The 26,603-nt window shown below is 43.7% G+C and overlaps 1 protein-coding gene across 1 annotated transcript in view; it reads right to left on the reverse strand.

Moving 5' to 3' along the window:
• Positions 1-25,076, reverse strand: part of Sec24d (SEC24 homolog D, COPII coat complex component) — an 87,292-nt gene extending 62,216 nt beyond the window's left edge. The window contains exons 1-6 of the mRNA XM_070022504.1: positions 24,926-25,076; positions 22,628-22,786; positions 14,215-14,344; positions 8,592-8,740; positions 5,085-5,360; positions 4,654-4,784 (exon numbers count right to left, since the gene is read on the reverse strand). Coding sequence (XP_069878605.1) covers positions 4,654-4,784; positions 5,085-5,360; positions 8,592-8,740; positions 14,215-14,344; positions 22,628-22,745 — 804 coding nt within the window. The 5' untranslated portion in view covers positions 22,746-22,786; positions 24,926-25,076. The remainder of the gene's footprint in view (positions 1-4,653; positions 4,785-5,084; positions 5,361-8,591; positions 8,741-14,214; positions 14,345-22,627; positions 22,787-24,925) is intronic.
• Positions 25,077-26,603: the final 1,527 nt, after the last annotated feature.

Genomic DNA, 26,603 nt, shown 5'->3' on the forward strand with positions numbered 1-26,603 from the left:
TTAACTCCAATAAACCACTCAGAAAACCAGAAGTGGTACTGTGGCTCAAGTGGTAGAGCTCTAGCCTTGAGCTAAAGAACTGAGGGATAAGTGCCCAGGATCAGAGTTCAAGACACACAACTGCCAAATAAAAAAAGTAGAATAAAAGAAGAAAGTCTAATAACTACCTTACTTGTTACTTTCTCCCTCTCCTCATTTCTTTCATCAGAAAAGAGAAAAGGAAGAAAAGGAGAAAAGAAAATCAAAACAAAGCAAACAAAAATATGAAAGAGGAAGAAGGCAAAAAAGGGAAAGGAGAAGTATGAGGGGACAAGAACAATGTCCAGAGAAGAATAAAAAGATGGGAAGATTTTGATATTCATAAAGAAACTATCTTTCACCAAATTCTAAAATATATCTTCTGCCTTTTCTGTCCATCCCATCCAATCCAGACACAACTGAATTTTACTGGTTTCTCAAAATGTTTGCAACACATGCAGACTGCTTTAAATATATATATTTTTTCTGTCTGCCAAAATTCACAGAACTTGAATGATTATTAAATTAAGGATATAGGAAGCGTGCCGAATATCACTACAGCAAGACAAAAAGTTACCAAAGGCCAACTAAGAGATGGCAGGAAAATCAAAACACTATAATTACATTCTATATTTTGACTGAAGTTTCATCAGCTTGATTCAAAATCAGTGAAGGCTTTATATTAATGTCTATTACAATCATTTCAACCAACAAAACTACCTCAAATATCTGAGGTAAAAGCCATGGTTTTCAGAGATATGCCTAACATATTGAAGTCGTAGATTCAATAGTTGGTCTTTTAAAAAGTTTGTTTGACGTGCTGGGCACTGTTGGCTTACCCCTGTAATCCTAGCTACTCAGGAGACTGAGATCTGAAGATTGCAATCTAAATCTTCCAGGGAAGACAAATTTGAGAGGCTCTTCTCTCCAATTAAACACTTTATAAAAAGAAGTGTAGGTGTGGCTCAAGTGGTAGAATAGTAGAGTGCCAGCCCTGAAGGAAAAATCAAGTGAGAGTAGAAAGCTGAGTTCAAGCCCCAGTAATAGCACACAAATACACACACACACACACATACACACACACACACACACACACACACACACACACACACACACACACACACACACACACACACACACAGAGAGCAAGTTTATTTGTAAATTATCCATCTGAAGTTTACAAAACTTATCCCCAAAGAAACAATGTAGTAAGTAGTAACTACATTGTTAAATGACGCTCTATCTTGGCAAAGTGGACTAAAGCAGAACATAGTAGGCAATACACAGCAGATCCAGTCATTTTTTAGAAACATGTGCATGCTACTAGAAAACAAAATTTCAGTAGTAATTCTATTATGACTGGGTATCTAAAGAGTTTAGATGGTCACGCTTGGATGTCAATGCTTCCCAAAAGGTATAGACTGCTTTCTCTTCAGAACACTTGCCTCTAGAATCGTTTTCACATATGTGCTATGAATACAATATAGAAGTACACAAAAGAGAGTTGGAAATGTATAGCGTATATAGAGGTAGGTTTCTATGATATAACTCCTTTGAACAACTAACAGTTTAACAATATTAATAATAGTAAGAAGCTGGAATATGTTTTGACCAAAGGGGGTAGAAATACAAGTTAAATAGTTTCTCTCATTTATGATAGCTAAAATGTGCCCATAAATCTACAAATAAACCAATTGGATGTTATGCAACTGGCTACAAATGAATTAGCTGGAATATAATAAGACTCTATGGAGAGCCCAAATAGTATAAGTCTTTAAAAAGACTAAGTCAAAGCCCAATAAAATAAGTACCAGGAGATGAGTACTTGCAAGAGGGGAGAGTAGGGCCAGGGAGATAGGTAGAGCATGAAGGAGGAATGGGGGAGAATGCAGGCAAGAATTGACCATATAAACCACAGAATTGAGTAATATAAGGGAAGGGGTGGGTTGAAGGGGGTGGTGAGATGTGGAAGGGATGACCCAGACCAAGATGCATTGTATACATAAGTGTCTTTGATAAATGGCCAAAAAATTCAATACATAACCTAAACATTAGGAAAAGTGAGGGAAGGGTGAGTGAGAATGTTGAAAAGGGTGACATTGATCAAGAAGCACTATATTGGTAACCTGTTTTGTTGAATGACAACTCCTCTGTACAACTACTTAAAGATAAAAGTATTTTTTAAAAAAATATAAGAGGAGGGGGATGGGGGCAGATAAATGGAGAGAGGAAGGGTGAGTGAATACTTGATGTACATATGTGAAAATGGAGACAGGAAACGAGGTGGATGAGGTTGGGATTAGATGGGGGAGAGGGGAGAAATATGTAGAGGTTGACAGTGATAGACATTGTGCACATAAATTGACATGTTGAATTGAAACCTCTTTGTACTATTACTTAGAGATAATTTCCAGGGAAGAAATAAACAAAGATATAAATGAAGAAGGAGAAAGGAGAAATAAATAAAGATATGCGAACCTTAGTAAGGAAGGCTGGCTTACTCAAAGCAGAATTATGCAGGGTCAGGAGTGGTGACAGAAAGAGGATCAGCAAGTGCAGCTTTTGAATGAGCATCCTCCAGACACAGGACAGACAGTAAGGATGAGTTCTGGCAAATCCTGATTTTTGTCAGTGCCTCACTTCCAAAATGTGGCTGAAATTACCATCCAGAGGGTTGTAAAAATCATCTAGGCTTGGGATTGAAGTATGGCATCTTTCTTTCCAAAATGAAGAGTTTATGTCATTAGCAAAAGCATGTTGTTTTGGAAATAGGAACAAGCTCCATCTGGCATAGTTAGTTCATTACTTTACAATAAAAAATAAATATGGGACTGATTTACATGAATGTGACTAAAGGGTCTATGTTGAATCACAGCACAGACTGCTTCCTGATTCTGTGCTGATAATCATTCTTTCCTTCATTCCTTAAACCAATACATTAATGTAGTCTATAAACCAGGTGGCAGTGGATACAACCAAATTCTTGCCCTCATTCATTGAGCGGGCCCTGTAGTGTGGAAAACAGTCAACAGAGGATAGGACAGAATTTGTTATAGAACCATTTGTGAGATGTAAAAGGAAGACTCAACGATGACTTAGAGATTTTTAGTGAGATGCTAGAAATGATGAGATCAGATTGGATCTGGATTTTAAGGGGAAGGTCTGGGACTAGAAATACCCATATCCTCATTTAAAGCCAAGAGAATGAAGGTGTCATCTAGAGCACTGATCCCAGGTGGTGTGCCTAGGAATCCCCTAGAGAGCCTAGGTGATCAGGATCCTCTCTGAGAGATTAAAACTCAGGAAGTCTAAAACAACAGTCTGAACACGAAACACGAATTCTATAGAAGCTCTCTGTGGATGTGGGTGGCACTGAAAGTTCATTACAGTAGTTTTGACCTGAATAGCAGATATGAGAGAAGGACAGGCCTAGGAGCCCCAGGGCATCTCTCACACTATGAAATCAGAATGATGAGGTGAAAGCAACATATTTTACCAGTAAGAAAAGGCATAAGTCCTCTGGTACCATAGACTTCTGAGAATGAGGGTCATGACCCAGAGTGTTAGAAGATGTCAGGGGTAATCATACAGACACAAAATCAATGTAAGTTCACTGGAAGCACCTAATTTTTAAACTGGAATAATCAAATAAAATTAAACTATGAAAGTAATGACCAGATCCTGGCATGGTGGTGGCTCAAGTCAGTGGTTTACTTTTTGTGCCAGTCCTAGAAGTTGAACTCAGAGTCTGGGCACTGTCCCTGAGCTATTTTTTTCCAAAACTAGCACTCTACCATTGCCTTTATAGTGGTTAACTGGAAATAGGAATCTCACAAACTTTCCTTTCCCAGCTGTCACTGTACTGTGATCCTCAGATCTCAGCCTCCTGAGATTATGGACATGAACCACCTGTGCCTGGCTCAAGCCAGTCATCTTGGCTACTTGGGAGGAAGTGATTGGAGAATTATAACTGGAAGTCAGTCCTGTGGGGAGTTGGAGCTGGGGGGTGGGGGGGAGTTCGAAAGACTGCATCTCAACTAATTAAGTATACAGTGGCATACATCTGCTATCTCAGCTAAAGGGGAAGCACAAAGGCTGGATCACTGACCAGGCTAGCCCAGGCATAAAGAAAGATCTTACCATGGGAAGAACCAATACAACTAGGGAGTGATGCAGTGGCTCAAGTGGCAGAGTGCCTGCCTAGTAAGCACAAGGCTCCAAGTTCAACCCCCAGTACCAACAAAACAAAACAAAAGATCACAAATATTGCAATAAGGCAGTTAGATAATTTAATTTCTAATGTTATAAAGTTTGTTAGGCACTTAAGTCTTCAAGTCTGTATTCAAATAAATATAGGATAAATAATAATTTGCAAAATAGCCCAAATCTTCCACCCTAAACTATACTTGTCCCCTTTCCCCACGACTTGCGGCTTCCCCATCATAGGGAGAGTTCTCTCCCAAGACCCCTTGCAATACTGCCCCTAGCATGATACCCTACAGGTCCAGAGGCCTAGGCAATGAACAGTCCCATTCAAGCTCAGTCACAGGCATGATAAATACTAACAATGTTTCAGGTAAGAGTGAATAAATGGTCTTTTGGGAAGGAAAGTGAGGAAGGAATTGGAGTTCTTACCGGGCTGGGAATGGAGTCAGGGTCTAGCTTCTTCTGGGGTTGTGGGGGTCCAGCCATCTGTGAGGGGCCTGTGGGGAAGCCTCCCAGGTAAGAGAGCTGTGCACCTGCCATTTGGGGGCCATAGTTGGCTGCTGCGGGGAGGGGGTGGAGGAGGGAAAAAAGTAAGAAGAAATGATTATCAAATCCCAAGGTCTGAGACTCATGCTGACAATACTGGCTGGTTAAACCATGATTTATTTTCATCCTAACAAATAAGACAAGAAGCGAAGTGTGAATCACTTCAATTCTTTCCTTTGCACTTCCCATGCTATCCAAAAAACTACCTTTCCATACAAGTAAGTGACATACATGGGTTCAAAGCCAGCCTTCCAGTTCTGGCTCCTCTAGGTAAGCCAGGGCCTTCCTCTACCCACCTTCACCCCACCCCTTACCTTGCTGTGGAGGATAGCCAGCCCCTAGGGCCTGGCCTGGTGGAGGTGGAGGCTGGTACTGGGCACTCAGAGGCACAGGCCCAGGAAGCCCTTCCTGCCTGTGTGCAGTGGGAGGCAGAGGCGGGGCACCAGGCCCATTCAGCACAGTGGGGGGTGGTGGCAGGACCTGAGAGCCAGGCTGTAGAATGGATGGCTGTGGAGGTCGTGGGGGACCCTGGAATGATGTGGCTGACAGAGGTCCAGGGGACCCCTGGCTGGGGGGAGTCATGCCTGATCCTGTGGAGAGAGAAGAACCACTCAAATCAATGCCCAATTTCTCAACTTTGATGCTTACTGAGTATTTGATTTCTAGGAAATGAACAAGAAGGCAGACATGCAAATCATTTTGGGGTGTGTGTGTGTGTGTGTGTGTGTGTGTGTGTGTGTGTGTGTGTGCGTGCGTGCGTGCGTGCGTGCGTGCGTGCGTGCGTGTGTGCGTGTGTGTGTGTGTGTGTGTGTGTGTGTTTCCCAGTACTGAGGCTTGAACTCAAGGCCTGGACACTGTCCCTTAGCTTTTTCATTCAAGGCTAGCATTCTAGCACTTGAGCTACACTTCCACTTCTGGCTTTTACTAATTAATTGGAGTTATGAGTCTCATAGACTTTCTTGCCTGGGCTGGCTGAACTATGATCCTCAGATCTCAGTCTCCTAACTAGCTAGGATTATAGGTGTAAGCCTCTGCCACCTGGCTACTTTTTTTTTTGGGGGGGGGGCAGTCATGGGGCCTGAACTCTGGGCCTGGGTGCTGTCCCTCTGCTCTTCAGCTCAAGGCTAGCACTCTACCACTTGAGCCACAGCGCCACTTCTGGCTTTTTTTTTCCTGCTTATGTAGTGCTGAGGAATCGAACCCAGGGCCTCAAGCGTGCAAGGCAAGCGCTCTACCACTGAGCCACCTTCCCAGCCCTGTTGGTTTTTGTTGTTGTTCTTCTTCTTTTTGCTTTTGGCCACAAGTTGAAATTTTCACTCAGAATAAAATATGAATGTTCTTTGTGGCATTTTATGCAAGTGGGAAAGTTTTTTAAATTTCTTTACTGAGATGAAGTGATTATATAAATTTCACCATATTGTGGGATAATGATACTTAGCTAAAGTCACAAACACACTTTAACCTTCACAAGGTGAATTGTCATTATCATGGTCACTAAAGCTTGTAAACGCCACAAACTTTGACAATACAACTCTTTCTTCCAAGTCGGGTGGTATGTACATTTTTTTCCTTTTGTTTAGTGTAAGCTGTTCCCTCTTTCTCTCTCATTCCCTCCCTCTCATTGCTGCCCTTGAGTTGCTTAGTTCACTTTCATCAATGTCCAGTGCAGCTGATGGGCCCCTCTGGTGTATTTTTCACCTGTTTCCCTCTGATCTGTGCCCTCCTCCTAGCTTCCTCAGATGTGCACATGTATATACCATATGTGGAGTCAAGAACATAGTCATCTAAAAACGATATGACAAATTAAGAAAAGGTCCTTTGTTTCCGGAGTCCTGTTTACTTTGTCATATCTCATTGTGTTTTGAATTTAACATCCACATATCAGGGAGACCATGTGACGTTTGTCTCTATGATCTTGGCTTATTTCACTCAACATGTTTATTCTAGTTCCATTTGCAAGTGGAATATTTAAAAAGCACAATTTTAGTCAAAGACTTAATAGGGGAATTTTTAACTCAGCTGAATTAACTTTATATGATCTACATATTAGTTTAGTTGCCCAGGCCCAGAGTTCAAGCCCCACGACCGACCAAAAAATAAATAAATAAAATAAAATACATATTAGTTTAGTTATCTGTATCTAGCGCCATCTAGCACAAAATCTATAAAGTAATACTATCACAAATTTTGTTCAAGGAACTTACACCTTCCATCAGTTATTTGCATTCTGATCAATGAACTTTAGGAACATATGGAAGTCACTAGAAAAGATACACTTTCCAATCCCATTAGAAATGGTTGGAAAACCAAGCTGTATTTCTTTCACTTGGATTAAGCAAAGTTGAGTTGCTCTTTTAAGCTTATCCATTTTGAAATCAGTAGAGTATAAAATAGGTAGTACTTCAGGAGATTTTTATAATATTCCTAAAAATCTAAGGAAAAGAGCTGACTGAGGTTACACAGTGGATTATTTCTAGGAAAATAGCTGACTCTGAGGTTATGCAGTGGAGATTTCTCTAATTCCTAGGAAAATAGCTTATTCTGAAGCTATGAAGAGGAGATTTCTCTGACTTCTACAATACAAAGCATTGCTACTGATAACTGAACTCAGCACTCAAACTATTCTTCTCTGCCTCAGGACCTCTGAGACTTGATTTTTCCCAAGCTGTAAACACAGAAGTAAAAAACACTCTGAAGCATATTTTCATTTTAGGGTAACTACAAGAAACAACACTTTCTTGAAACTATCCCTACATTTCTTAAAATAATTCCATTATTATGTTCAGTTGTAAAACAAGCATGTTTTTATTCATTCTAGCATAGAATGTAAGGTATTCTAACAGTTCTTCAATTACCTTGAAGAAAGTGACCAGGAAAAGTTATTTACAGTCATGCATAATGCAACTCAGTTATATAAAAATGTCCATGGCTGGTCACTGGTGGCTCATGCCTGTAATCCTAGCAACTTGGAAGGGTGGGTCCCTAGGCAGGAAAGTCTGGGAGACTCATCTCCAATTAACCACCAGAAAACCAGAAACAGTGCTGTGGCTCAAAGTGGTAAAGCACTAGCCTTGAGCAAAAGAGCACAGGGATAGTTCCCAGGCCCCAGGTTCAAGCCCCACGACTGACAAAAACAAATATCCAAAATGGCTGGGAGCCAGTGGCTCATGCCTGTAATCTTAGCTACACAGGAATCTGAGATCTGAGGATCACAGTTCAAAGCCAACCCAGGAAGACTCTTATCTTCAATTAACTACCAAAAACCCAGAAGGGGAGCCATGGCTCAAGTGATAAAGCACTAACTTGAGCAAAAGAAGGAAAAGGACAGTGCCCAGGCACTGAGTTCAAGCCCCAGGACCAACAATGACAGTCCCCCACATATACACAAAATGTCTAAAACAGTCTCTCAACATGGCATCCCAGAGTTACATCTATTTGAAAAACAAAGAAAATCTTTCTTATTAAAAATAATCATAAGAAATATGAAAGGGTGGCATTGGTCAAGATGCATGGTACTCATAAACTGACATGTTGAACTGAAACCTCCTTTGTACAACTACTTAAAGACAATTTAAAAAAATAGTATCAAAGGAAAAAAATACTCATAAGGTTTGAGAATGTGTGTATATCAATGAGAGAATGCTTGTCCACCATGTGTGAGTCCCTGGGTTTGAGATCAAATGTCTCTGTTTCTGTCTCTGTCTCTGTCTCTGTCTGTCTGTCTCTCAGTCTCTCTCTCTTTCTCTCTCTCTCTCACACACACATACAAAACCACTCATACACCAACAGCAATCACTGAACACTAACAATACAGTCATTACCATAGTTGTTGATCTGCATAGCACTGAGCTGAGTGCCTAGATGGGTGACAGACGAAGTGGCCTCAGAAGGCAGATAAGATGGCTGTGTGGAGGGCTGGTACGGTGCATAAGAAGGTGCCACATTGTTGACAGGTGGAGGGCCTGGAAATCTAAGAGAGATTAAGAAAGATGTGGGGAAAGAATATCATTAGATTTCTAAGGCAAATCACATACAATAAATGTCAGTAACTTATGAAACCAAAGAAGAACATTGTTATGGGGCATTCAGTACCACATGCCACATGTCTGATCTTGCTATGAGCTCAAAGTCATCATGGGACACCAACTGATATGTAGCTCATGCTCAGTATGTCAAGATAGAAGGAAAAGAGAATTTCTACTGTGAAACAGAGTTGGCTTTAGAAATCAATCTGAGCCCACCACAACTTTGTATATATAAAACATAATGACTGATAAAACAGACATCAAGAAAGCTAAATGCTGCCAGGCTCTCATACCTGTAATCTTAGCTACTAGAGGCTGAGATCTGATGATCCCAATTCAAAGCCAGCCTAGGCAAAAAAAAAAAAAAGTCTATGAGACTCTTTATCTCCAGTTAACCAGCAAAAAGCCACAGAGGTATGGCTCAAGTGGCAGCACACTAGCTTTGAACAATAACAACAACACACACACATACACATACACACACACACCACAAACCAAAGCTGGGTGTTGGTGGCTCACACCTGTAATCCTAGCTACTCAGAAGGCTGAGATCTGAGTATCACAGTTCAAAGCCAGCCTGGGCAGGAAAGTCCATGAGAATCTTATTTCCAATTAAGCACCAGAAAACTGGAGGTGGCACTGTGGCTCAAAGTGGTAGTGTGCTAGCCTTGAGCAAAAGAGTCCAGGAACAGCATCTAGGCCTTGAGTTCAAGCCCTACAACTGATAACACACGCGCATGCGCGCACGCACACGCACGCACACACACACACACATGCACACACACAACTTTAAATGCTTTGTGGTTGTATTGTAAGACCATTCTGCTTACACTCAAATGAAATGTCATTTGGACTATAATCTGAAGCAAGTAAAACATTCCCTGAAAAACAATACTGAGAAGTGAGTAGGCTGGGGGTTGTTTTTTTGTTTGCTTGTTTTGTGCTGGCACTAGGGCTTGAATTTACAGCTTGGGTGTTATCTCTGAGCTTTTTTGCTCAAGGCTAGTGTTCTATCACTTGAACCACAGCTCTCCTTCTGGCTTTTTGGTGGTTAATTAGAGATAAGAGCTCTTGGACTTTCCTGCCCAGGCTGGTTTTGAACTGAGAGCCTAAGATCTCAGGCTCCTGAGTAGCTAGGATTACAGGCTTGAGCCAGTAGCAACTAGTTTTTGGTTTGTTTTAGCCTAGAAATTTCATCATGCTCTACCTTTGCTATGATTTGAACTTGCTCATGTGTTTCTTCTTGTTTTGCATATAAACTGTGTCCACCATTCCAGTTCCATTACTCTATGAATTTGGTGTCAAAAGTTTAGATAAGAATCCAGTTTTCCCCACAGATAATTCCCAGGCTTCAGTGTGATTACAGTCAAGATACTTAATTCAATAGCTCCCAGCTGTCAAACTGTAAAGTAAGCAGCAGGCAGAGTAGAACAAAACCTCTTTCCTACTGTAAACATAATGTGATTAACATTAGGCATCAGGGTTGGTTGGAGGCTGATATTCACACACACACAGACACACACAATTTTTCTTTTGTCAGTCATGGGGACTGAACTCAGGTCTTGGGGGCTGTCCTTGAGCTTTTTTGTTCAAGGTCACTTTAAGTGACAGGTCCACTTCCAGTTTTGGGGTGGTGAATTGGCGATAACGAGTCATGGACTTTCCTGCCAGGGCTAGCTTCAAACCATCATGCTCAGATTTCAGCCTCCTGAGTAGAGTATTACAAGCATGAGCCACCAGTGCCCATCTTTCAAGTCTATTTTATGATTTCACTGAATGCCAGAAAAGAACACAATCAACATCAAAAGAAGTCAGTAAATGTTACTACCAAATGAGTAATAAAACATGAAAATTGAGTCTCAATTTAAGCTTAAACCTTTGTGTCAGATTACTATCTCTATTATGTTCAACTTCAAACATTTCCCATTTTAAAGTCTGAAAAAACTTGGAAAGAAATGAAGGATTTGCTTAAATTTATTACTACTGGAGACAAGATGCTTGTGTGACTTGAACATCCCATCCGTTAACGCAAGGATTTCCACTGTGACAGTTTTAGGAGGCGGGGTCCGAAGCCTCCTTCATAATGGGATGAGGGTAAAAGTGGGCATTTAGCCCTTTTGCCCTTTCACTTAAGGGCAGAAAGAAGGAATGGAAGTGGGAAGGAGAGAAAGAAGAAAGAAAAGAGAAAAGGAGAAAGGGGGAGAGAGAGAGAAGGAAGGAGAGAAAGAAGAAGGGAAGGAGGCAGGAAGGGAAGGGAGGAAACAACTGTTTTTCATTGTTCCTTCCTTTTCTGTTGCAAAAAAAATCCTGGTCATTTCACAGCTGCCAGCTGCAATTTGGGAAGTTGGGTACTTAGACTCTTCCAAGTCACTAGTTCTTGGTTAAAATGGATCACTTACAATTAGCTAACTATTTCCTTATAATTTGAAAGCAAAAAAGCGATGTTGGAAGTGAAGGTGTTAGCTCAAGTGCCCTTGAGTGGAAGAAAACAAGAGTGTAAGGCTCTTCTGAGTTGCCCCAGTTCCAGCACTGCAAAAAGGGGGGAGGGAAGGAAGGAAGGAAGGAAGGGAAGGAGAAAAGAAAGGAGGAACGTAAGGAAGGAAGGAGAGAAGGAAGGAAGGAGGGAATGCAGGCAGGCAGGCTGGTTGTACATTGCTCGGCTCTGACACCCTTGGCTATCAGACAGGATGACTCACCGGCACAGTCACCGGGCCCTTTGCTCTAGCACTGTACTACACCTACTGAAACGTGTCCCCTGAGGGCAAGGTGACAGGTACCCATGGAGGCTTGGCCTGAAATACTTGACTTTTTTTCCCATAACTTACTCATTTTTTTGGGGGGGGGGGTCCAGTCGTGGGGCCTGAACTCTGGGCCTGGGCGCTGTCCCTCAGCTCTTCAGCTCAAGGCTAGCGCTCTACCACTTGAGCCACAGCGCCACTTCTGGCTTTTTTTCTTTTTGCTTTGTGGTGCTGAGGAATCAAACCCAGGGCCTTGAGCATGCAAGGCAAGCGCTCTACCACTGAGCCACCTTCCCAGCCCAACTTACTCATTTTTCAAACCCACTTTTAACCATCTGGCCAGAATTCTAGCTGTACCAAGTGATTAAGAGGAAGAAGGGAGGCTAGAGCCATCTGTGCTACCCTACAGCTACAACATAAGCAGATTCTACAACTGAGCTGTCCCAAGTGACCGGACTGAGCTGTAAGGCCCATGGACTTTCCATCCATTGATAGGGTTTCTATAGCTAAGGAATGCTAACTATTAACATGAACTCAGCCCAGGTGCTGTAATAGGCATTGTGTAACGCAAGGCACTTGTAGGCACAATCATCAAAATCCTCTCAACCACTTATTTCTGCTACCACTCTGCTGAGCCAACCATGACACACTAGCAAAGTGCTAGAATGCATTGAGTAACAATATAACACATTCTGAGAAAGATGTTATGAGGAGACTTCATCACAAAAAATCATCAAATACACCTATAAAGACCTAAATGGGAGAGATGACACCCCAAGGCTACATGGTTTGTATATGTGGTGCACCTACTGCTCTCTGGGCTAAGATGGACAAAATGACATCAGATAAAGGTCAAGTATGAAAAAATAATGCTAACCAGAAAGAAACACAGCAAATAGGAGCTTGAGGGAGCTGCTAGCATAACATTCTATAATGTCCTAAAGTAAATGACTCTGTGTGTGTGTGTGTGTGTATGAGACAGAGAGAGAAAGACAGAGAGAGAGAGAGAGAGAGAAAGTAAATGACTGTGTGTGTGTGTGTGTGTATGAGACAGAGAGAGAAAGACAGAGAGAGAGAGAGACAGAGAGAGAGAGAGAAAGTAAATGACTGTGTGTGTGTGTGTATGAGACAGAGAGAGAAAGAGAGAGAGAGAGAGAGAGAGAGAGAGAGAGAGAGAGAGAATATGACAGCGCTGGGGCTTGAACTCAGGACCTCACACTTCATTCAGCTTTTCTTCACTGGCTGGTACTCTACCATTTGAACCATGCCTCTCCATCTGACTCTTCACTAGTTAATTGGAAATATGAGCCCTCTGAGATTGGTATACCTAGGCTAGCTTTCAATGGCAATTTTCAGATCTCAGTCCCCGAGCACAGCTAGGATTATAGGCATGAGCCACTAGCACCCAGCTCCACATATCTCTTTTCTTTTAATCTGAGATGGTAGGAAGTTCTCAATGAACTTTTCCCAGACCCTCTTTCCTTTCTTCTGGTTGCCACATTTTACAAATAAAGACAAGGGACCTCGCCAACATCAATGGTGCTTTGTTGCTGGGGGCAGAAGAGGACTCTAGGATCTTCCCTTCTGCCTTCCAAAGGTGGTCAACTGTTTCAGCTTACAGCTAACACCCTTTGATTTCTTGCTCTGTGATCAAACCACAATCACTTCCACCAAACTATCCCTGCCCTCTGTGTCCTGCAGGAGCCTGCAGTGTTACCACCACCAAGACTAGGAAGTGCCAAATTCAAATGCCCAGAGGACAGCTAAATTTGGTATTTTACAAAAATCCTCCAGGAGTTTTCATATTAGAAGAACAACCGAGTCCTTGAAGAGCAGCTGGACAGCTTCACTGTGTACAGGGCCTGGGTCACACTACAGAGTGATTCCAGCCTGTCACTCCTCCATCCCACCCACCTCGGATAAAACTGCAGATAATCCTTGGAGAGGCTCCAGGGTAAATGCTGCCTGAGCTACTGTGTGGTTAGTGGAGAATGCTCCCAGGACAAACAATGACAAACTTTCCAATGGGGAAGGTACAGTGCTGACTCCGCCCCGGGTGACAGTCCCTGTGGGATGCAGGCTCTGTTTCCAGCATCTTACACCTCGGTTTCTCTGGGGCCAGCCTCTTAACTTCTCTCTTTCTTAGTTACAAATACAAACATACATAGGTGGAGTTCTCCCATTGCTTTTACAACATCCCTGTCAATCAAACTCTTGCTGGACATCTGGATGTCCTCCACATCAAACCATCTCAATCTGAGTTTACTGAAAATGACTTAGTAAGCTCTCACTAGCATTGAGCTGAGATCTGTAAAGGACTCTAAGAATATAGGATACGAGGAATATAAATTAGTGCCATCTGAAGGAATTAAAGAGATAAATACAACATTCTGAAATAATTGAGTATAACCACAAACCAAAATGAACAGTATTGACACAAGTCATTTTTATATGTTTTTAAGTATAAACTAGACTACTATATCTATACATTTGTATTTACTAATACTTTCCTCCTAACTTTTCTAATTGCTTTGTTTTCTAGGGCAGGAGTCCAGTAGATCTGTTCAAGATATGGCTACCTTGAAGAGGTAAAACAGTCAATCAACAAATGTGGAAGTTTAGAAGGTATTTCTGGGACAGTATGGAATATTCAGATAAGGACTGATAATTACTTCACTCACCTCTGGGGAGGTTGGCCTGAAGCATGAGCTCCGTTCTGGCCAAACTGGTGTGGTCCAGGAGGTGGAGCACCTGGAGGTAGCACCGCCCCAGGGTTGGTGGCCCCCAAAGGCCCAGCTGGCTTAACCATACCTGAAAGAGAAGGGCATGGGTTTAGAAGCATGTTAGAAAGCAAACAGACAGCCAGGTGTCAGAGGCTCATGCCTGTAATCCTAGCTACTCAGGAAGCTGAGCTCTGAGGATCGTGGTTCCAAGCCAGCCCAGGCAGGAAAGTCCATGAGACTCTTGTCTCCACTTAACTACTAAAAAGACAGAAATGGAGCTGTAGCTCCATAGAGCACAAAATAGAGCACAAAAGCTCAGAGAAGTGCCCAGGCCTTGAGTTCAAGCCCTAGGACCAGCACAAAAAAAGAAAGAAAAAGAAGAAGGAAGGAAGGAAGGAAAGAGCAAACAGCCATTAAACAAAGATGCATCATGGATAAAGGAAGAGGAGAACAAATGGGCTGGGACAAGATGTCCTTCCAACTTGCTTCACCCATTACCCACAGGCCTGCTGGTGCCAGGCTCTGGCATAGCTATGTGATCCTAATAATGGCAAAGAGGAGGAAAGAGCTAGGCTCCGGTGGCTCAACCCTGCCACCCCCACTATGTGAAATGCTGGGATCAGATGAGGAGGGTCGTGGTTCTATGTCAACCTGGTCATGAGGCCCCTGCCTCAACAGAAAAGGATGGCTGTGGCCATCCACTCATTACCCTAATGACTGTGGAATATATAAATTGGTTGGCCCAGAGGAAACAAACAGCAAGAACTTCTCTGAAAAGTAACCACAGTGAAAAGGGTTGAAGGTATGGCTTAATTTGTAGAGCACCTGCAGAGCAAATATGAAGCCTTGAGTTCAAGTCCCAGCACCACAAAAAAAGAATCATCTTAAAACCCCCAAACACAAACTGAAATGGAGGCAGTAACCTCTGCCAATGGTGGATCATGAGATCGCACAGTGATAAATGCCAGGCAGGCTAATGGGACCACTGTAAAGGCTTTGAGTTACAGTACCAGGAGACTGACTGGAAAGTAGTGTCTAGTTCCCTAGCAATCCCTAAGCACATCCTTGAGCACTCTGCAATTCCCACATAGTCAGGTGATAAACAACTGGGCATGGCTCAAGCTGCATCATCTGCAGTTAACTGATGACCCTGGCAGCGTCTTCTGTCACAAGCATCTCTTCCATAGACCCTTAAGAGGTTTCCAGCATCTCTCTCCTTTCTTCTGGGCAATGGTGGGAGGTTAAAAAGATCAGCAGGCTTGGGTTACAGGGATTCAAAGTCCCATGTGTACTGGGAAAGAAGCTTTGACTGAGCACACAGTTTCCTCTCTTGTCAGTAACAGTGAGGTCCCTTTAGCCTCTAAGAAGGAAAAAAAGACAAAAACACAATTCTGTTTGCTCTATTTACTCTCATGGTTGCTCCTGCTCCAGCCTGGTCCATTTATTTTTTAAAAAATTTTTGGTGCCCATGCTGGGGCTTGTACTCAGGGTCTTCAGCTCTTCCTTAGGCTTATTCACTCAAGGCTGGTGATCTACCAATGAAGCCATTTCCAGTATCCTCCACTTTGTACTTCCAGTATTTTGCTAGTTAATTGGAGATAAGAGTCTCTTGGATTTGTCTGCCTAGACCGGCTTCACACCTGGATCCTCAGATCTCAGCCTCCTGAGCAGCTAGGATTACAAGTATGAGTCACCCACCAGTGCCTACCTAAAATTACTATCATATATAAGAGCTTTATGTAATTTCTAAAACTTAAACTCAGAAACATGAGAAAAACACAGGAGTGGCAATCACACAGACCTAAGTCTGAATGGCTGACCTCATAGCTGATACTCTCACAAGACATTCTGCATTCTAGAGCCATGTTTGCAACTCTGTGTTACCACAATAATGTCCCCTATGCCAAAAGCATTTACAATTGTTTCTCTCTCCTGACCCTGCTCTCTGCCTTCTCTTGTTGATTTTTAAGGATTTATATTCTAACAAATCACTCATATATATATGTATATCATAATAATATGCACATTTGTATTTTTCCTTTGTAAAACATCGTTTTAGACAACAGCAGAAAAATCTACCATAGTAATGTGAAAACATTCCAACTGAAATAATTACATGCGCTACAAGAAACCAAAACAAGCCAGGCACTGGTGGCTCACACTACTCAGGAGGCTGAGATCTGAGGATTGTGGTTTGAAGGCAGCCCAGGCAGGAAAGTCTTTGAGACTCTTATCTCCAATTAACTACCCAAAAAGCCAGAAGTGAAGCTGTGTCTCAAGTACAGTGCTAGCCACGCCCTGAGATCAAGCCTCAGGACTGGCACAAAAGAGGGAGGATTGCTTGGGCTGCATCCTGAGGACAAGCAGGTATGTTCTAAATAGTAGACAGGATGAGGGGTACAGCTTGACTGAGACAGCCTGGAAGATCAAAGTCTGGGGGCAGGGGGTGGGGAGGAACTGCCTAGAGAGACTATAGCAAAAGTAAGCACAGAAGAAATTGTCCAGACTGGCTGGGGTCAGATTACAAAGTCTAGAGTGCCACAGGAATTGTCCCTGGACAGAGAGAAGCTGTATCACTGTTACCTGCAGAGTCAGCAGTGTTTCCCTGGCTATGTTACTCGCATTTTCAAAAGTAAACGAACATAAAGAGAATCAGAACAGTAGGGGAATTTTAGCAGGAAGGGATGTCATGCAGAAAGAATGAAGTCACCATGCTTACTGCCAAGAGAAAAGTATGGGAGATCACAAAGTTGTCTTTAATACAGTGATAGAAAGTATAGACTGGATTCCTTAACACCAATTCTATGTCCATCAGCCTTGCCTTTCCAATGGTCCTGCAAGTTCCCTCTTCTACATTACAGATTACTGTGCAAAACAACACAATCTCTATATGTTCTGGGACTAGAAAGGTAGTAACAGATGGCAGGATGGTCCTATGTGGGTAGGACATTTCTATGGACCACAAAGTCCTAAGTTCAATATTCTGTTTATGCTTGATACCCTTTAACCAACCCCTTTCCATTACAAAGGGATCTGTTATCAGCAAATGAACTCTGATCAAAACCATGTCATAGCCAGACATTGGTGGCTCATGTTTGTAATCCTGCCGACTTAGGCTGAGTTCTAAGGATCTCAAGAAAGAAAAGTACATAAGATTCTTATCTCCAATTAACCAGCAGGAAAAAAACTTGGAAGTGGAGGTGTGGTTCAAATGGTAGAGCACCATCCTTGAGTGAGCAAAAGTTAAGCAAAAGTGTCCTGCCCATGTGTTCAGACTTCAGTACTGGTGCACATACACACACAATGAGTTGGCCCCAGATATGGATGGTGTAGAAACTAAGAAACTGCTGCTCCAGAGAGCAGTGCACCCACCCTACTTCTGAATGCACAGTGTAACTCTTTCTACAATGTACACTGTGTTGGAACCCTTCCTAGCTAAGGGTTATGCCTCACTATTAGAGTCTAAAGTCTTTGGCACGGTCCACCTCTTCCTCAAGGTGCAGCTCTCTTTGTCCATACTCTCCACCCAGCCATTCTCCATGTCTTCTTAGCCCTGGCAAGCTACCTCTCAATCTGAGAGGCTGACTCTCAGTCATCGTCCACGTTATTCCTTATGGGAAGATTCTCTGTCTCTCCACAAACTTCTGGTTAGTTACCCTGCCCCATGCTTCCCCAGGACCTTCCACTTCCTGTATGAATGTAATGGTCAGGTTACTTAATGTATTGTCCTTTACATAATTAAGTACTCAAAGGATGGAGAGTAGATTTATTTTATTTGTTGTTATATCACAAGTATTTGCTCACTAGATAAAACTGTGAAATGGGTTACTGTACCACATAGCACAAGAATTACAAAACCACAGCCAATAGGCATTCACGGAGAGATGAGTATGCTAGAAATGTAAGGCAAGGGTTAGCATTGGCCACTATGATAGAATGATACTCAAAAAACCACACTGTAGGTCTGTCGGAAAGACCTACAAAAAAAGCTAGACAAAAAGACTCACAGTGACAAAAGACTAAGATATCTGGGTTGGGGATGTAGCTCAGTGGTAGAGGCCTTGCCTAGAATAAATAAGGTCCTGAGTAGAATAAGGTCCTGAGGAAAAGAAATAAGGTCATGTTCAGCACCAAAAAACTAACAATATCAAGATATTAAAGTACTAAGTTACCTATGACACAGAAATAAAGGTTGGACAATGGCATAAGTTACAGAAAGCTTATACAGAGGATGATAGTTTGATTGCCCATATGAGAAATGAATAGGAGAAAGAGGTTTAAATTAAAGCACTAAAGATTCAGTCATCAGGGACAAGCTTTGAAAACATCCCTCCTGGCAAACAGCAGAATTCTGCAGATTAATCCTGCAGCTTGCCATTCACTTCATGGGATGGATATTTACATAGAGCCAGAGTTAGTTTTCCATAAGGTGTACATATTTCAAAACAACATGTGCAGGCTAAATATATACCATTTTTATGTGCCACATTAAAAATGTATCTTCTAAATATAGGTTTTAAAAATGTTTCAAGACACTTTTAAGCAAACATGTAAGTACTTTTTCTGCTTTAGGCATATTTGAGTATGTCTTTGTTTGATATGTTTTATTTATTTGTGTGACTAGGTGCATCCAATTTAGAGAGTCTTGTGCATGCTAGGCAAACACTCTAACACTGAGCTACCTCAACCTAGCCCCTGGCACAGCTGTGCTGGCAGGGTGGTACTAGTATAAAGGCCTGTACTGGTTTAGGGAGAAAGGAGATAGAAGTAGGCTTGAGGGAAAAGATGGTCAGAGAAGACTAAAACTGTTTATAGTGATGTTATGCTCTGGTGGCTCTTGCCTGTAATCCTGGGTACTCCGGAGGCTGAGATCTGAAGATTGAGGTTCAAAGCCAGCCCAGGCAGAGTCTAGGAGACTCTTACCTCCAATTATCCAGAAAAAAAAGCTGGAAGTAGAGCTATGTCTCAAATGCTAAAGCATCAGCCTTTAGCAAAATAGCCAAAGAAGAGCATGAAGCCCAGAGTTCAAGCCCCACAATTGGCAAAAAAACGAAAAAAAAAAAGTCTGTAGAGATGCCCATAAGGAGGCGGATAAGGGCAGAGGCAGCAGGCATGAAACAGCCCGCAAAGGACAACCATGTGACATCTGGGGAATAGTAACCAGTATGGGAATGGGGCAGATGAACTGGGCTGGAAAGGTGGGGTGGGGGGTGGGGAGGGGCGTGGTGGGAAGAAATTCTAGAAATGAAGGCCTAAAGAGCTTAAAATATAAAATAGGAGCAATGGACCCGATAAAAGGTTTTAGGCAGAGTCTAAACTGGATTAATGTGCTATACAAATCACTCTGGCTCTAGAGTTGATGGTGTGTAGAAAGGTGCACTGACTGGACAGGGGATTAGTGGTGAGAGCAGTTAGTGGTCCAGGTAAGAGGAGGTAGACTGAACAAAAAAGACTGAGGGGAAATAGAAGGAAGAGGTGGGGAAGATGTTTCAATGGTTCCATAAAGGTTTGGAGGACCAGTTAGATAAAAGGGTAAAAAGTAGAGGATTAGCCGGGCACAGGTAGCTCATGCTTGTAATCCTAGCTACCCAGGAGGCTGAGATCTGAGGATCACAGTTCAAAGCCAGCCAGGGCCAAAAAGTCTGTGAGACTCTTATCTCCAATTAACCACCAGAAAACTAGAAGTGGTGCTGTGTCTCAAAGTTAAAGAGTACTATCCTTGAGTAAAAGAGCTTAGGGACAGTACCCAGGCCCTGAGTTCTAGCCATGACCAAACAAACAAACAAAAACAAAAAAAAAACAAAACAAAGAGAGGATTTTTGTTTATTTATTTATTCTAATAGTGAGGAATTTTAGAATAGACCATGAAATAAATGAAGCTAACACGTGACAGAAAATGTCAGAAAAATAGTTTCCAGTGAAAGAAGGTTGAATTGCTTAGAATTAGAGTTTGACATGTCTGAGTCCACAAGTATGCAATGGAGATTTGTCCAGAACTGAGAAGAGACCACAGGGCTCCAGAAGCAGATCTAAGAGATAGGTACTTCAGATCACATGACACAGTTTAGTGGGAAACCTGCAGACAGAACTGAAGATAGAACTGAACAGTCAGGTAGAAAAAGGCTTCTTCAAAAGAAACGTCCAGAAAGCAACAGAATGAAAGTGAAAGGGGTTTTGTAAAAATGAGAGCCGTAAACAACATCAAATACAAGAGCAGCGTCTACTGCTTCCAGCATAGGGGGTCACCATCATTCCTGAGGAGGAAAGAAAAGGGTGGATCTATGTGAGCTATGGATTGTGAACTATACCAAGTGCTGCAGGGAAGAATGGAGAGGAGAGCGTGGAGAGACTGTGTTCTCTCTTAAGAAAATGACATAGAAGAGAGATAGAACGAGTAACATTGAGTCTCATGCTCAGGTGTAAAAGAGAGTTTGTTGATTGCTTTTCTGAGGGACTTGATTATAAATCCCGGCTCCTGTAGATTACAGCTCTGTGACCTGGAACTAGTTATATTATACTAGACATTGTTTTCTTAGCTGCAAAAAGACTGCTAATAATCTACTGTTTAGCACAGTATGAGGATAAAAATAGGATAACTGATGAAACGGATTTGGACCAGTTTTTGATGCAAGGAAAAGAACACACACAAAAGAGTTCATAATATCATTATACAGAGATACACTGGAAAAAGAGTTAATGTTTTCTACAGGATTCAGAAAGGCAGAATGATGAATGTCCTGGGTGAGACAAGAGGAATGGTTTTAGACAAGAGGAATGACCCAGGAGGCACTGAGAGCTCACAGCTATTCAGGAGGCTGAGACAGGAGGATTAAGACTGGAAACCAGCTAGAGCAGGCAAATCCAAAAGACTTTTATCTCCAATTAACCAGCAAAATGCTGGAAGCAGAGGGGTGGCTCAACTGGTAAAGAGCTACCCACCCCATAAGTGAAAAAGCTAAGGAAGAGTGAGAATGAGAGACCCTGAGTAAAAAAAAAAAAAAAAGGAGGGAGATAATTTAAACGTCTTTCAAAATCTGAGGAAGACTAATTTATGTCACATGGGAAATTCAGAATCTCATAGCATCTTCTCATAGCATGATCATTAACTTCAAGCCTCCCACTGGGCTCTCCTCCTGTCACTGACTGGCCTGCATACATGCTTTCTAACTGTCCAGGATCCTAGTATCTGAGTCAGTTCCAATGAACCTCAGAGTTACTCACTCATTTATGTGATTCACTGATTTATGCACAGGCCATTTCCACCACAGATTATTATGATACACAGAATACTTATAATTTATACAGGGCCAATCTTCCCCGTAAGACTTGTCATCTGCCTTTCTAGATCCAGTAGGAAACGTAAGTCCATCAGTTTCCCCACCTCAACATTTATATGTAATGATACATTTGTTGTGAGGAATAGAATTGAATTTCCCAGTATTCTCTAAGAAGTCCAGGAGCTGCCATACCCAAACACTTAGGAAATATTGTTGCCCTCACACCTAAAATGAGCAATAATTAGCCTTGCCCCAGTCTCGCAGAGTCCTCAGGACAGCCCTCTGAGGGGGTGCAGGGGGGGGGGAGGGGGGGAGGGGAGGTGGCTAGGGCAATGATCATGAGAACAGGATTTGTCAATCCACAATACCACCTCTTTTCCCATAATGCTGGGTACCATGTTCTACGCAATTAATATTCAATAATGTTTTTCCAGCAAAGCCATGCTCTTCTTGTTATTATTGTCAAGGAACAATCATTAGTGCCCAAATTTAACCATATTTTCTAATCACAAAATTGATTTTATACTATTATAAAAACCACCAGAATATGTAACATATACCAGCAAGAACAAGTCTAATGGTGCAAATGGAACACTCAGTGTATGTATGTACGTGAATGTATGTATGTGTGCATGTGTGTACACACATGCTGCTACTGGGGCTTGAACTCAGAGCCTAGGAAAAAGTCCCTTAGTGTTTTCACTCAAGGCTGGTGCTCTATCACTTGAGCCATGGCTCTACTTCCACTTTTTTCAGGCTAATTGGAGCTAAGAGTCTCAATAACTTTTCTGCCTGGGCTGGAAACTGTGATCTTCAGATCTCAGCCTCTTGAGTAGCTATAATTACATGTATGAGCCACTGGTGCCCAGCTTCTTCTTTATTCCACATTTAAAACCCAAACTTATACTCCACTCAATAAGCCAACTAGTGTTGTTGAGTTCTACTTTGAAAGCCATTTCAAACAAATCCCATTTGATCTCAAGGCATGGTATCATATAACCACCACCTGACCTTTCATAGTCCCTCTTTTCAGAGCACCTCATGCGTCTGGGCTGAGACATGCACTATCACAGGGTCAAAATGCCATACTTTACCTGGTGGAGATGGTGCGTGAGAAGGATCTCCATAGTGTCCATAATGAGGGGGAGAAAGGCCCATTCCAGGCTGGGACTGAGAATAGGGGGGTGTGGCCACATAACCTTGTTGACTCATTATGGAAGTGTCATTCCACAGGATAGTTCTGCAGAAGAGCCCTGCAAGAGAAGAACAGAAAGCCATGTAGTGAGAGGGTTTCAGTTACATCATGCTATTGAAAATACAAATAAATACTTAGGGTGGCTTAGGGGAAACATTTAAATATCATGTACTACTGTAGTTCCATACCATACAATGCAATATTGCCCCCTAAAAGGGAACTCGGGTGGTCCTATGGAAAATTCTCCTGCATAATAGAAGCCCATAATGTTTCATACAGACCCCAACATAAAAGTTCTACTACTTTTGTACTTTTAGCATCCAGGGCCACATTTTCAACCCATAGCATATCATACCATTCAACTGACCACCAAAACTACCAATTATAAAACCAGATGTTTCGTGATTTGTATCTTTTCATTGCTCTTCTCATTAATCATTTTAACCTAGTAGTTAGGACAAAGAGAAATCATAGTCCAACAAATATAGCCAGAAATAAGATTGATATTGGCCTTACTCTATGAGTCTTAATTAGACTAAGCCAAATAACAACTATCACTATCAGCATAACTGGTGCTTTCTCAAATATGACATAATTTCTTTCTGACATCATTTGCTATCATACCTCTAAGAACATGCACATCTGTACTTAAGGAATTAGGTAAAGGGGGTAATTTCACATTTGTGTAGGCACACACAAGTAAAATTCTCCTCTTGAGTCTATTCAGAAATCAGTTATCAATTTTTATTTTTTTCCTCTAGATTTTCATATGAGAAATTCCATGGAAGTATTTTTTAAATTCAATAACAAAAGGGAGTGCTTTGAATCCCACTGAAAGACAAGTGGACTTTCATTCCAGACCAGATAATAGCTGTGTGACGAGAAGTATTTGAAAAACCTTTCTAAGCTTTAGTTCTCTCTTTAAGAAATACGAATGAAACCTCCAAAATGCTTTTGAGATACAAAACAAACACAGATTTTACAGTTCTCTTCCAGTTTCTCTTCAGCTAGCATGGGCATATTCTTCCTTTTGTTCTTTTATTTGCTGGCTTTGAAGGGGAAGATGGAAGCTACCTGCTAAGACTTGGAATCCTTCCAGTCTTAAGGAAACAACATTCCTATGTGTGTGTGTGTGCATATATATATATATATATATATATATATATATATATATATATATATATATATATATATGTGTCATATGTCCTAGCCTGGGTTTTCATTTTCCTAGGAAACTATGTTTCAAAAGCTTAGGGGGTAGCTTCGTCTCTTGAGGAGAGGAGAGTGGCAGGCAGAGGCCTCGGATGTGTTCCTGACCACACTTTCCCTCCTCCCACTTGGGAGAGAGAGACGTGGCAGCCTGAGCTTTGGTCAAGCCTGAGCACACACACCCACACAGCGGCCTGTTGCTGAGTGACTGACTGACGGGAGGGAGGGAGGGAGGGAGGAAGGGAGGGAAGGAAGGAAGGAAGGAAGGAAGGAGGGAAGGAAGGAATGAAGGAGGGAGGGAGGGAGGGAGATGGCGGTCCCTGCGAGGCAGAGCAGGAGGCCGCCGGTCCCCTTCCCGGTCCTGGGAGGAATGTGCTTCCTGACGCAACCCCGGTTGCCACGTCAAACTTCCTCAGACAGCAGCACCAAGTTGTAGAAACCTGACTCAGCTTCAGGCGGCGACATGGCAGAAAGCCACTTGGCATGAGCAGGCCCGGGATCGAGACAACCTGGGGAGATCCGCTGCGGATCCCGGAGGTCCCCCTCCCACCCCCCCCCCAGGCCCACTGTCACCCCGCGACTCGGGCCACCGGCGCCCCTCCCGCCCGGCTCCGCGCTCCGACTCCGCCAAATCGGTCCCGCCATCGGGGTGTCCAGAGCTTAAAAGTCCCGGCCGCCGCGTCACCGTGGAGCACCCCCCCCCCCGCGCCACGAAGGTGACGGGGGGGGGATGCGGGGCTCCCCCGGGACCCGGCGTCCGGGGCGCGGCGGAAGGGCGGACAGCGATGTCCCCGGGCCCCGCAGCAAAGTGCGGGATCCCCGGATGCCGCCCCTCACGGGTGAGCGCCAGACGCTCGTCCACCGCCACGCGCCCCGCGACGGGCACAGGACACCGGACACCGGACACCGGACCGGGCTCCGCGGCCCGTCCAGCGGCTCCTGAGGAGCGGGCGCCCGCCCGAGCGCGTCCGCCCCCCGCCAGCTTTACCTGGTTCCGCACGGCGCTGGCCTTCCCGGAGCCCGCGTCTCCGCTCCCGGTGCGGGCGGCCCCCGCCGACCCGGCCCCCGCCGCGCCCTCGCCGCCCCGGCCCGGTGCGCGCCGACTTGCAACCGGGCTGGGAACTGCCACGTCAAACCCTCCGCCGCGCGCTCCCGGCCAGGGCATGGACCAGTCGCCGCGCGTCCGTCTGCGCAGGCGCACGGACTAGGAGGGGGCGTGGCGAGGGGCGGAGAGGCGTGGCGACGCCTGCCTGGGGGCGTGGCCAGAGGCGCGTGAGGGCGTGAGGGTTGTGGTGGGCGTGGTCGTGTGTCCCGGGGCGCTGGCCCGCCGCACCAACCCCGCTGTTTTGCCCTTTTCTCCTTTTTCCGGTTCTTTTTTTTTTTTTTTTCCCCACATTTAATTTGATCCTTTTCCCCTCGCGCTGCGGTCCTTTGTTCTGTCTCCGCCTCCAGCCAGGTGTCAGGCGCTGGGAGGGACGCAGAAGAGCGCGCGCAGAGCCCATTCATTCTTCCCTTCATTCAACAGGTCGCGGGTTCGGCCCTTTAAGCGCAGTGTCGGAATCCCGGGGCGTCTGCGGTGCGGCTGCGGCCACGCCCGCGGGAAACACACGGTCTGGACGTGGCGGAGAGTGGAGCCTGACGGCGGGTCTGGCAGGTGGCCTCCGGCGGTGTCTGCACAGGGCAGGGACGCCCCTGGTGACCTGCAGAACGGGGGGGGGGGGGAACCTCCCCACCGAGCGTCGGGAAGGGGACGCCCCAGACCGTCTCCTTGTCTGTGAAATCCAACGCGTGATTCCACCCCCAAATAGATCTCTCTCTTGTGTCCAGAGGGAAGTTTGGGAACTAAGGGCAACCTGTGTGAGAATTTCACCTATCTTGCTCTAAAATCCGGACCTTCAACCCACTCCACGTTTGGAAGAGAAAGATAGCCTAACACTTGGCCCAAGTTTACAGAATAAAGCCAGACCAGTAATTCTGTATTCATCAAGCACCTTCTTTTGGACTACCAGAAAAATAAAAGCTCCTGAACAAATGCTTTTTTCCTGATGAACTGTGGAGATAAGGTGGTTGCTGAGGAACTTTTCTGAGATGTTCAGGGTTGGTTTGGTTTGGTTTTTGTCTTCCTGGGGCTCGAACTCAGGGCCTGAGCGCTATCCGAGCTCTTTTAGGTTAAGGCTAGCGCTGTACCCATTTTAAGCCATAGAGCCATTTCCAGTTCTTTGGCATTTAATTAGAAATAGAGTCTCATGGACTTTCCCAGGGCTGGCTTTGAACCTCCATCCTCAGATCTCAGCCTTCTGAGTAGCTAGGCTTACAGGCGTAAACCACCAGTGCCTGGCTTGTTCAGGGATTAAGTCGCTTGTGTTAGATTTGTTTTGTGACAGCTACCTGAGAGAAACAATTTAAAAGAAGAATATTTTATTTTGGTTCACAACTTGCTTAATCACTATGGGCTTTTGACACTGGAGAACATTATGTGTCAAAAGGACAGGGCTCATTTCCTGACAGGCAAGAAGAAAAGAGACAAAGAAGGGCATTCTCCTCCTCCCCCAGTGGCCTACTTTTTCCAGATAAGAAGTTTCCATAATCTCCAAGTAATTCCATCAAAGTATGAATCCAAAGCTGGCACCAGTGCCTCACACCTATAATCTTTGCTGCTCAGAAGG

Source organism: Dipodomys merriami, unplaced genomic scaffold (genome assembly GCF_024711535.1).
Source record: "Dipodomys merriami isolate MVZ:Mamm:240054 unplaced genomic scaffold, mDipMer1.0.p SCAF_15, whole genome shotgun sequence".
NCBI lineage: Eukaryota > Metazoa > Chordata > Mammalia > Rodentia > Heteromyidae > Dipodomys > Dipodomys merriami.